The sequence below is a fragment of the Idiotropiscis lumnitzeri genome, chromosome 15 (assembly GCF_059441095.1).
Source record: "Idiotropiscis lumnitzeri isolate Australia: NSW breed Sydney's pygmy pipehorse chromosome 15, RoL_Ilum_1.0, whole genome shotgun sequence".
Taxonomy (NCBI): Eukaryota; Metazoa; Chordata; class Actinopteri; order Syngnathiformes; family Syngnathidae; genus Idiotropiscis; species Idiotropiscis lumnitzeri.
In genome coordinates, this window is record NC_142405.1 from 10,468,691 (window position 1) to 10,481,690 (window position 13,000).

The 13,000-nt window shown below is 41.0% G+C and overlaps 1 protein-coding gene across 2 annotated transcripts in view; it reads right to left on the minus strand.

Annotated features, from left to right (window-relative positions):
• grin2ba (glutamate receptor, ionotropic, N-methyl D-aspartate 2B, genome duplicate a) overlaps positions 1 to 12,722 on the minus strand; it is a 100,636-nt gene extending 87,914 nt beyond the window's left edge. Inside the window, exons 1-3 of one of the 2 annotated variants that reach the window (XM_088316333.1) lie at positions 11,897 to 12,722; positions 5,177 to 5,283; positions 3,570 to 3,677 (exon numbers count right to left, since the gene is read on the minus strand). In XM_088316333.1, coding sequence (XP_088172459.1) covers positions 3,570 to 3,596 — 27 coding nt within the window. In that variant the 5' untranslated portion in view covers positions 3,597 to 3,677; positions 5,177 to 5,283; positions 11,897 to 12,722. Of the gene's footprint in view, positions 1 to 3,569; positions 3,678 to 5,176; positions 5,284 to 11,896 lie in introns of those variants that run through there. The other variant, XM_088316332.1, reaches the window with a different exon arrangement.
• Positions 12,723 to 13,000: the final 278 nt, after the last annotated feature.

Sequence of the window (13,000 nt, forward strand, 5' to 3'; positions counted from 1 at the left end):
GACTGCTGCTAAACTCCCCCCACAGTGACAAAAAACGAAGCACGTGCACATCAGAAGTTTTGTCTTTTTGACAAACGAACAAGTGCATTCAGTCGCTGGGGTACTTTGTACTCCCCATCCCCTACAAGGAAACGCTGAAACATGTTCCATGCCCCCCCCTTCCTCATATGCATGTCCCCTTTGCTTTAAATACAATTTGTAATAAGCATTAATTAAGTATGGTGTCTATTTAAAGAAAAATTCAAAATCGGCACATTTAGCACGAGAAGGCCACACTGCCCTGAAGACAGTTTATCAAAAGATGAAAAATACGGACAATAAATACTTAGCCCACGGTTGTCATTCCAAATAAAAATTGAGTATTTAAGGTATATTATTCAAACTGGATATTAATGATGACGCATAATTCACTGTAAAGTGGATTCTGTAGAAAAATGTGTAGCGCTCTCAGTTAATGAAGGGAATGACATGATGAAGAATCCTATTAATATTTCAGAGCAGTCGAACATTTTTAAACATCATGGTAATGGGGATACAATTGAATAATTTCTTTGGCAGTCAGCGTACAGTGTATTTGTTTCTTCTGAACCTGAAATATGAGCAGAATTATGGACTTCCATATGGACTGAAAACAACCACACACAAAGGCTAAATAGCTGGATTGTTGATACTTCTGTTTAAAAAAAAAATACAAAAATAAAATTTAAAAAAAAAAAGTTAAAAATTCAAAAAAATACACTGGCGTCTTGACTTGTTTAATTCGTTTGGTAGCTTCAACTAAAGCTAAAAAAGTGAATGTTAAGATATAATCTATGGTAGTTCTACAAAGTGAAATTTAGACAAAAATTATGTGTCAGAGTGAGTGGCGTCGGGAGCTCTCGTTGACCATTTCCCATGTGTTTATTTCAATGCAATGAGTATTATGAGCCCCTCAAGATCACAGGATGAAGCTGAGGGGTTATCCGAAGGGCAGGAGGATTTTTTTTTTGTTGTTGCAAGTTTTCCTGATTTGAATTTGTATTTTATTGCATTTCTAGTTAATAAATAGCTTAAAAGTGCATCAGTAACTGTGTATTATTTCTATTTATTTTTTTTATTTTTTTATTTTTTGCTGCAGCATATCTGATGTCCGCTCATAACTAATCGATGGTTCATAACTCAAAAAGCTCCTAAATTTGTGCAATTCATCAGCCAAAGCACCACTGTAGTGCATGATGAAAAATAAGAGGGTCGTAATGAGCCCCTGTGTATTTGCTGCTTTTCCACAGCAATAGGTATCGAAAAGCACATGAACCCACCAAGCAGGTTCACTGTAATTTCAAATGACCACTTAATCGAAAGGGACTACACAAGACGTACTCCAAAATCTTGGTAACAAGTGATATTGTCATGCCAACTTGCAAAGAAACCAGGCTGACTCTCAGAAAAGATAGGTGATACGTATCATTAATACAAATAGTGTGATAATGACATGTCATTTTTAAACAGATTCAAGCAACAGCTGTGCATTGCATCATCACAAAGCACAAAGAAACATTTATCAATAATCAACCTGGCTGGGCTTGAAAATGTAACATTTCCAACAGTTTGGAAAGAAGAATCCCCTGATCGCCAGGACAATGATTATTGCTGAACTGAACTATGCTTATTTTAGAAAATACCTATTCAACAAATAAATATCTTGATCTCAAAAGGTGTCAGGTGCATGAATCATTTTGGGCTTGTATGCTTGTCAGTAATACAGCGTTTGTTAAAAAGGCAGGCTAGTTCACTAGAGACCAGCTTGCTCGGGTCCAAATCATATTTTCCCCTCATTGAATGTGCGTCAGCCAAGAACTATTGGTCCCATTAGGGAATAAAAAAAGCTTTTTGATGAAGCGCTCCATTGACAAAGTTGATAATTGGATCTCGGTAATCTGCATTTCAGCAGAAGCTGTTAACGGTTTGTAATATTGACTTCCTTATGAGTCTCTGCCTAAGGTTACTAAAGCAGTTAAAAGGCTTAATGGAGGGCCCTGCTTCAGTGTATGCCCCTAAATGAGATGGGGATTTAAAAGATGCCTATTTTAGAACAAAATCATCATGTTACGAAAGCAAATTCATAATTTTTCAGGGAAATAAATTTCGGGGAATAAAACTTATAAGCTAAAGTAGGGAGGAGTAATTGAGTCATTAATTTAGTTGGATCACAGCACCAGCCCCTACATTTACATACGCACTTTTTAAACTATATAAACAATTTATTGCAAATTATTTTGCGGACCACCAAACTACTACCCATGGATCCTGGAGGGCCCCCGGACACCAGTTTGAGAACCCCTTAAATAAAAGCTTCAACCTAAAATGGGCTTTACAGTCTGTGCTTATTCATTGCGAATGACTCAACGGAGTAACGAGGTTACTTTCATCAAAAGTAATTTCATGATTAAGGCTTGTAAGTTTTTTTCATTTACCAATTGCGAAATTCTTGTACGCTCAGACCAGACTAAAGAAGCCTAAAGGTCTAAAATCCCACCATGAGTGCCACTTTTTTTCCCTCCTAGGAACGAGGATGACCGTTTATGCGATGCAACGGCGCAGTTAATTCAACTATATGGTAATGTCTCATGATGTAAGCCGGTAGTAGGCGCGGTGCAACGTCAGCATTAGCCGATGGAGATGTGTGACTTTCAGCTAATGACACAGGGCCGAGGCAGAGGCACTTCATTACCGCGCCGTACCGCCGTCCCCCTGCAGCCGGCCAAGGCAGACGATTAAGTAATAGGAGGAAGTGTGCGAAGGCTGCCTTGTTGGTGTGCTGTAATGTGTGCACACTCTGTCAATTTCCATCCCAACTTTGAAAGAAAAAAAAAGAAAAACTCTTGCTCCTCCGCAGTGGCTCGATTTCTTGTACATTACAGCTGATTAACAGTTCATGGGAGGACACTAGAGAGATGCATGTGGTGTAAAATAAATAAATAATTTAGAACATGCATTTTTTTTTTTCAAAAGAATGAGGAGGTTAATTTGTGAGAAAAACAAAAAAAATAAAAAGCGCTTAGTGTGATAATGGCCGCTTTTGAGCTCAATCTGTGCAATTCGGCCCAGGGCTAAAAAGGAATTACTTCTTATAACACAAAAAGATAACCTTTCTTTCTTTCATACACCACATGAATTACAGAACGCAAACAGACAGCGAAAGGCCACACAACGCACATCAACGGGCGGACATTCAACAAATCCTTTAACTGCCTCATCAGTGGCTGAAGCGTCATGCAAACGAAGGCGATGGTCGATAGGTGCTGGATCAGGTGAAGTGGCATTGATCAAAGTGCGCATGGTGCTAAAAAACCCGGGATCAAACCACTCATCTGTAAATTCCACCTTGAACCTTGATCCTAACCTTTAAGCACACGGCGAGATACGGAAGAAAGAACGCTGTGGGACTTAGAACCATCCATCAATGCGCTTTACCGGAGTCACACGCGTAGGAGAGCTGCAGACGTACAAACAAAGCGGCGAGATAAGACGCACTTGCTCGCAGAACACCTGGCCTTCAACGGACGCTCCATGCATCACTTTTGTCTTACCTTGTGTTTTGTGAGCCAAACTCTCATCCCCTTGTCTCAGAAGTAGCATGATGGCGCAGCCTGGGCCTCCTCTCTCCCTCTCATAGCCTCAGACTGAGGGAGGCTGCACTACAAGCAACACAAGAGATGAGATGATTATTGATCACTGGCAACTAACTTAAAAACTCCATACTTGGGGAGCTGGATATATAACACAGATGCATTATAAGCGAAGATGGTTTCTACACTTGAGAGAAAAACTGAACATATTAATGGAATTCACACTATTGTTGACTTTCCAAAGGACATTCCAAGTACTCTACTGCCCGTCTCTCAGATCAACCTAGAAAAAGCAGTGCAGTCGTCTGGAAGCGCCTTCTGCCCACAAGATTCCAAAAAGGCCACATATTGCTCCTGGGATACTCCAAACTACTATGACTAGGTCAGGTGTGGGCAAACTATGGCCCGGGGGCCACATGCGGCCCGTTAAATGTTTTAATCCGGCCCGCCGAACTTGAAAAAAAAATTAAATGAATAAACCTTGCTAATGTTTTATTTTTTTCTAAATACTGTGGGGTGTCAAAGACAGATATTTTGTTGTATTGCTTTTGTTCATTTTTATTTAAAATTAAATTGTTTTTTTCTACGATGAAGTGAGGTTACCAAAACACTCCATCCTTCTGTTCCTGGTCCGGCCCCTCTGTCAAATTTTAGAACCCATTGTGGCCCACAAATCAAAAAGTTTGCCCAACCCTGGTCTAGGTCCTTCCAGTAGTTATCATTCCCTTCTAGTTCACATTTTAACCGTGGGGCATAAACACTAATTACATTAAGCATAACGCCTTCCATTTCAAGTTCCAGGTTTTATTAGATTGCGCAGGAGTGCTTAACATTGTCATCAGTGGGTGCATATTGTGACCAGTATTTGTTTTAGTATTCATCATCAAGAGGCAATTAACTTATCTGGTATTCAATCAGTCAGAGGTGTTATTTGTAATGTCACGTCACTGTGATTATGAATGACTGTGCAAAGAAAGGATAGTTTCAGTGAACAAGCGCATCTCATAAACTTTGATGATACCATCTGTCAACATTATCAGCCAATTAATAGAAAGATGAGTTTAACTGGGGAAAAAAAAAAACATTTGGAGGAGTAAATTCTTTTTTAAACGGCAGTGCTTTATCACTAGGTGCACTCGCCTTCATGATTAATTAAATTACACCTTTGGAGTGGAGCTAGTATTTGTTTCTTTGGGTGGGCCATGAGGGGATCAAAGCAAAAAATAAAAATATTACAAAGCCAAATAAATCTTCAGAAAACACTGATAAACATTAAACATGTTTGTTACAGTGGACGGTGACTAATGTGAAACAGAAATCCCAAAATAAATTTTAAAAAATAGCCAAAAAGTAAAAAATCTGCCCTGGAACTTGACATATTTCAGGGGGGGACCAGTGCCCCTGCAGCCCCCCTTGTTCCGCCAGTGCGCCTCTCGGCATGATTAGTAAACAGGCTTTAATTAAATAAATACATATTATATTTCAGAATGAAAAGCCGAGGAAGTTGCTAGATAACTTTTTAAGAGTCCATTCGGGATGACGTGCGTGATTTATCTTAGAGAACTCACAGCAATTTAAAGGGGAAAAGCAGCAATTTCAAGGTAAATGTACTCCACGGGAGCAGCTTCTTTTCTCTTCTCCTCTTTGCCCCACCGAGCTGATGTCTGCCAGTCTGCTGTTTTAAAAGAGAAACAAGGAGGACAGAGGGTTACGAGGGGGTCACAGACGCTTTCAAGAGCCTTTAGTGTCCAATGCAACATTTGACCTGCGGACCTTAAGATTTATTCACTAAGAAAGAGCTAAGAAACTCAAGTCAATTTGGTTATTTGGAAACAGTTCCCCATTGTGTTATTTAGTTTAAGAGAAAATGGAAAAACAAAGTGAAGGCCACTTCTAGACATAAAAAAAACACAGCAACATTCAGCCTTAATCTGTTTAACTGCATCTCATAACTCCCTGTAGTAAAGCGTGTGCTTGTGCGTGCGTGCGTGTGAATGCGCATGAGTATATTGGCGAAGGCTAAAACTGCTGAGCGGACTCAAAAAGGCAAACCAGCCCAATCGGGTAAATTACACACTTGCTCCAGATGTACAGTCGCATTAAATTGTCTCCACTTTCATCGCCAACAACCCCCCGACGTTATATTAATAAGTGGCTTCTATCAAATCTGCATATGCATAGCTCATATGCATGGCTGACAAATGAAAGGACAACATCATAAATCTGAGAATGCTGCAAAAGAGCAGCCAAGAGCGCCTGAACCCACTTTAAAACACATTCTATAAGTCTGTAGAAGTCTACTAGTGGGATGTTTCCTAATTTCCATCCGAATGAAAGCGCTTTGTAATGCTTCGCCAGCCAATCAGAGTTGAGTTTTTGTATTTCTCTGGTGAGCATGTCCCGTGAAGAAGCCCTTCAGATCAAATGTGTTAAATGTCCCATTTAACAAGGATAAACGCTGTTTTTGGATGCAACGTCTTCCGAAGGGTTGCAGCCTTTGAATCGGAGCTACAGATAGTCTTCGGCTTTGGCGAGACATTCGGTTCTATTTTTTCATCCTGACGACTCAAATGACCGATTCCGCCAAGGCTTTAATTCATCACCTGCAAAGTCAGCGGGTGTGTGGCGACAACCTACAATCTTTATAAATGTCTCAGCAATCACCATGACCCAGCATTTATCTGGATACAAGAGAACTAAATGGGATTTATTCATAATTGTGACTAAAGGCACCATCCAGAACAGATCAAACGAAAATAAATTTCTGACCCTGAATAAATCAGAGAGGGTTTTTTTGTTTGTTTGTCATTAAATCAAACTTTTTCTGTTATTTTCTTGATATCAACAAGGTTAACACTCTCAACAAACAAACTACCATTCATTCCAAAAATACCAACATATAAATATTTTTTTAGTATAGATATTCAAGTTATAAACATTTTGTAAAGATAATTCTGAAACATGAGGATGATTTTTTTTTATTTTCTTTTTGGGTTTTCTTAATACCTCTATGCCACATATGGTGTAGCATTCCTCACAAAAGGCTGCTCAAGTCTTCATTTCTGACTTTATCTATAGCTCGTCAAGTTGACGTTGTCATCCTATCATTTATCGGGAGTTGGAGTGCCTGGCAGTCAGCACTTTCTTGTGCAGGCTGCACAGCTTCATTTTCTTATCGCTGTGAAAGTTCTCTCTCTTTGATCCGCCACAATGTGGTCGAAAATTACACATGATTAACTAGAATTGAAAGTAGAAAGACGGCGGAAGAACGCCAAATGGCGCGACCACTGCTCACATAGAAAAAGGCACATCTTTGGAAAGGCATGCCAGTAAATGCAACCTATTGTCAAGCACGGCCTTAAGAAAAATTAATTCGGGGGGGGGGGGGGGGTTAAATCCAGGATTTTGTTAAGAGCAGATTGATAAGATTGCGGTCATCCTATTAAATGCACACTTACAGACCACATTTTTAGGTCAGACGCGTTGAACCTTGGAAGAAGTCCAAACATTATCTCAAGTGAGCAAAGTGGACACTCATGTTCATTTTGCCAAACTGCACCGCACACTCTCAAAAGCTGTCAGAGCAGGAGAGTGCGGGCCATACTTTGGGTGAAGAGAATATTCATTTACATACGTCAATGAATAATAAACACACGGCTGCGGGGTAACAGATTGTTCTTTTCATATTTAATCGATGGGCCGCACACAAAGCCGCGTGTCGCGTCACACAAACAACAACGCGTGTACGCGACATGAGCTAGAAACATGAAATCAGACCAATGCAGCTCACTTAGAAACATCCTGGCTCTTTTTTGCCACAAAAGATCTTAAATGTCGCATTTAAGCCAACTCCGAGTCGGCGCATCTTTTCACACGGACAGCGTCTGCATCGATACGAGTCTTTTAATCAGCTCTGATGAATTATTGAGCAGCCTTTTTATATTAGATTATGACCCATATTCTGTCTGCTTGAAGAGAGTGTGCCAATAAAATCCAGATTTGGGTTTTAAGTTGGCTCCTTGTCCCACATAAGCTTTAATCACCGAGCAAGACACACGGAAGACTAACGTTCCATGTAGCGCTGCAGATGTAATCATTCATTTAAGACGACAAATTCTTCTCAGGTTTTTTTTTTTTTTTTCTCCAAGCTGCCCCGCGTAGCCAAGCACTCAATTTGTGCTGGTTTAATTAAGGCTGATCTAGTACTCAGACCCCGACATGTGATACGTCTCATAGGAAGAACGCGGGGAGGAAAAAGGAAGCAGCAAGAGATTAGTATTCTCCTGCCGTCGCCCCTCTTGGCCTGTTTATCAATGAAGATCATGTCTATGAAGGCTCTTCAGGCACACTTCTTTCCCACATAACCTTCTAGAGCACTTTTTAAACACTAAACAGTGCCAGGGGTGTCCATTATGACATACAATTTTTCTGCAAAGACAAAACACAGTCTTACTGAACAATAACAAAGAAGCTCAATGTTCTACGAGCATCACCCTCCAACTATGTTTAACACGATGAAAGAAAAACGAGTTCATCATGTGGTGGGGCACAGACAGTAGAAGAGTGCAAATGTCAAAAGTTTGAAATGGTTAGCCTTTTTGGTTTCACTAGATTATCAAGGTACTTACGAAGATTTCTCTGGTCCTAGGATGATTTTTTTGTGAGGTTGCTTTAATAGGCTGTAATATAATAGAAAGTATTTCCAAATTAATTGTGCTAATTCTAACAAGTCATCATTTGGTCATTTTCTGAGATACACCAAAGATCAACACATTAACACCAATGTTATACTCGGCAATAATTTCGCACCCTTCAAATTATGACCGAGGCAATAAACCGCAGGTGAAGCAGTTCTCATGCGTGACGAGAATCACAAAAGCAATCAACTGCGTCCAATTCAGCAAAACAAAAGTCCTCTCTAATGAAATGGAAGCCAACATTCCTACAATTTCTCAACCAGACGCTCTCGGCTGAAGGACTGCAGCATCACCTGCACGTCACTCCTCAGACCCCCTGTATAAGATGCATTCACACAACAGTTTTCTAAAATGTCTCACGTTTCAGCTTTGATGTTTTACAAGCGACTTACATAAAGATGACGATGTTCAATCAGAGACTTGCATAACCGGAAACTGTCGTCATGAGCATGCCAGGCCAGTAGATGGCAACGGCTCACTGAAAGGCGACACAGATTGCTTTTCTTTCAATTCTGGGTCTTTTCAATTTCATACATGGTGATGTAGGATGTGTTTTGTGTAAATTGTCATGGTTCCTATATATCAGGGGTGGGCAAACGTTTTGATCGGCGGGCCACAATGGGTTCTAAAATTTGACAGAGGGGCTGGACCAGATGTGTTAATACATTTACATTTAATAAAATAATAAATACATTTCATTTTAAATGAAAAGTGAACAAAAGCATTACAACAATATATATGTCTTTGGATAAACTATTTAGAAAATAAAACTTAAGGTTTATTCAGTTAATTTTTCTCAAATTTGGCGGGCCGGATTAAAATATTTAACGGGCCGCATGTGGCCCCGGGGCCGCAGTGTGCCCACACCTGCTATATATGAATGTCTTTTTTATTTTCTGTGTTTACCAGAATGGACTTTCAGTGCTGTCATCAAGCTTCAAAACGCTATTGCCATTATTTCTTCTGTTTTCAATTTAAACAGTCTCCTGGAAGTGGGACATAACATTCGCATCCCAGTCACCGTCAAATTCCGGGAAACTAATTTGAACCACATCACAAAGTCTCTGCATTCTCTGTCTCGTTACACTTGAAAGGCCGTGTTGAGCCATGTGTCACAGAGGCACAGCGGAGTTTGCACTCCAAACGTCCATTTTGCATCATGGCAGATGTGACGGCGTCGCCAGACAAATTTGCTTTTCAATGATCCAGCCGTACACCGGCTCCGAGGGTCACATGCGCGCCTACACACCCGAGCACAATTGGTAATGATCCTACGTTATGAGAGCAGGTCCCAGGTGAATTTCCCAGGTGCAGTCATAACCTTGACTGCTGACAAACACGCACACCCACACGCAGTATAATTCCAAACCGATGTCAACGACTGGAGAGTTAATCAGAGAAAAGGGGTCAATCACCGCTGAACCTTTGATGGATGTTTGTGACTCTCTCGGTGGGTGTGCGAGCGAGTGAGCATGGGTGTGTGTGTCTGTCAAAGTATGAGTGGGTGTGAATGGACATTTTGCATCTGACACAGTCGACATCTCACTCAATGGGAAGCAATTACTCTCACACTCTGCATTTCTTTTAGCAAATAAAATGCTTGCATTGAGCGCATGCTCGTGAATGTCTATTTATGGATATCATTTTATTAGGCATTGCAAATAATTAAGCACGCAAAAAATACTGAATTTGCTTCGATGAGTCTGGATAAGTGTTAATGGGGTTGATGGTAGGAACCAAACTAAATGTTTACATCCCTTGCGGTTAAACAATTTTTAAAAAATTAATTTAATAGAAATATCTAACTTCAACAGTCATCTGTCTCTCTCTCTCTCTCTCTCTCTCTCACACACACACACACACACACACACACGTAAACGAGTACACAAATATTGAATAATAACTGACTAAATATTTTTTTATATTCAATCATTGTCCAAGGCAATACAAGAAAGAAAAATCAGCATGAGTGAATTCCAAGCGGTGTACTCACCTATTGCACACAAAAAAATAAGATACTTAATCAACTATGTTGGCTGGAGCAATCGAATAAATCAGTGTTAGGTTATTGATTAGACGATGATGCTGCTTGGGTCTTCAATCCATAAGTGAAATCCCACAAAGGAAACGATGAATACGTCAAAGCAGCTACAGTCCATTTGCACCCCCCCAAAAAAAGAAAATCACGTGTCAGTTTGTTTTTTGTATATATTTTTTTTACATTTGGAATCAAATATCCAGGATTTAGAAAAGGTATTTCCACAGAAAAAAAAACCTGCTCCATCCAAGTGTGCCCTTATGGGGGTAACAGTTTCCCAATAGTCCGACTTGTCATTCTCTTCATGTGCTGGGCAGAGGAAATACTAAACCTCCTCTAGTGGAGGGGAAAGTGGGAATAGAAAAAAAAACGAGGTGGACAACAAAATGAGTTGTGTGATTGGCTTCACTTTTCTATGCATCGATGGGTTGTTATGCATCTGTGCAACTAACACATAACACACTGGCACTCTCTCTCAGACACACACAATGAAAATTATCCTTAATTATCCACCAACCGGTTTACTTAGAAAAAAAAATAATAATTAACCATCTGTTCCTTGTACTGTAATAATAATAAATGACATCTTACAATTGCATCCCAGCCCCGCCAAAAGAAAAGCAACTATTCTGATACCAAGCAAGACCAAGCTGATGTGGCTGGACGTGACATTTTTTTAAGATGCCTGATGAGCAAAATAAATTCAATCTGTGGCTCACATAGTGAGATGGTGGATATGAAAAGATGGAAAATAGATGATTGAAGATGTCAGAATGTAGCAAAGGGACTAGAAATACTGATAATTAGAACGGGAAAAAAGGCTTTAAAAAAAAAAAAATCCTCGGCATGATCAAGGCTTTTTTTTTTTCTTCTAGTCCATTCTCTTTCAAAGCTTGTGTCAGTCTGTGTGGGAACGAGTCAGTTGAGAGCAATATGAGATGGAACGTGGGTGGGGGGGAGATGAGACTTGGAGGCGTAGGGGGGGCGGACACAGAAGAATGTAGAAAGACAGATGACAGCCAAAATGAACACACAATGCTCGTCGACAACTATGCATGCAAACTGTTTGACCTTCACGTTAGCAACTTGAACATAAACCTCGTTTCAATTCCAAAATCGATGATCTCTAATGATGAATATGTCCTCCACTGAACAGATGTCGGGGATGTTGGATGACGACTCTTATAGAGCACGGTGGCACATGGGAGGAGGAAGGCGTGAGACATTTTCCATGTTTTAATGAAGGCACAAGAGGCGGACTTTTTGTGCAGTGACACAGGAAAGACAACACTGCCGGAATGAGGTTTGATGACGATGGCAGGAGGAGGCGGTCCTTGCTTGATGACACAGGGCTGTGATTGTAGTCGAACAGAACAAAAAAAATAGAACAGAACGATATGGAGGCAAGAATATGTCAATGGCAGTCCAAGTGTGTGTGGGTGCGTGTGTGTCAAGGTGTGCATAGCAAATGCACAGCGACAGACCTTCAAAAACAACACTGACACAAGAAAACAAGACTGGGGGACAGACACTAAACGCTAAATAGAACCTACCTATGGTTAGATTTAAGAAGCGCCCATAAAAGGATGCATAGGATGGAAGGAGGAGGGGATGGGAGCGGGAAATAGAGAAAGGTACAAAAGTAAAAAAAAGTACAAAAGAGAGGGGAGCCGATTAAAATGTCTTCATAGTTGGGAAAGGAATTAGCACTTTTGCTGGATTCAAAAAGTATCCAAAGTTAGGACTGGACAATGAGTAGCATAGAGAGGAGGAGGCAGCGAAGGGAGGGGGGGGAGCGTGGGCTGCACTGGGAAAGAAAGGGCTGGAGGTGAAAGCAATTGAGAGGGGAGACAGAATGAATGAAGAGGGGATTTTAAAAAAAATGATAAAAAAGGGGGGGTCCCCTTCCTCTCTCTTCTTTCCCGTCTCTCTCACTCTCCTTGGTTGGCTCATAAATAGAAAAAATTGTTGACCAGGTAGATGGCAAAATAGATGAGGAGACAGAGAAGTGAGAGAGCCAGCAAATGAACAGACAAAGCACCTCCCAGCAGCGCGATGAGGAAAAAAAAGAAGAGAAAACGAAAGATAAAAGCAAATACTCCAGCGGCCTCCGTCGTCTCCAGTTTATGTGTGGAAGGGGGGATTGGCTAGTGCCAGTTGTTCCCCTTCCCCGGCTTCCTTCTGCTTTCTTCTCTCCCACCTCCGCAAAAAAAAGATTCCCATCCAGATGGGGGGGAAAAAGCAGGCACAGGTGTCCTCCGTCCTTCAACTCTGCTTGGACGTGTGGTGCCACTCACACAGGTTAGACATTGTTGCAGCAGCAACACACAGTGGGAGGAAAAAAAGGCGTACAAGGGGGCTGCTGCAAGTCAAGCACTGCCTGCCTCATGAGGAAAAGATGTGAAGCTGGAATTGCTCTGTCTCCCCTCTCCCGCCCATCCCTGCGAAAGGATTGGAGGAAGGGAGGTGGGCCCACTCGCTGCATTAGTATTCATTGAAAGAGTGTGGGAGAAAGCGAGCAGAGGGGAGGCAGTAAATGTCTAGGAACCAACTGGTGGTGTTTCAGACTGATAAGAGAATGGCTCCCCCTAGAGGCTCTCGTCAGTAGCTGTCGCTGGCAGAACTGTTGTTAATAGCGTTTTCTTTATCTGCGGATT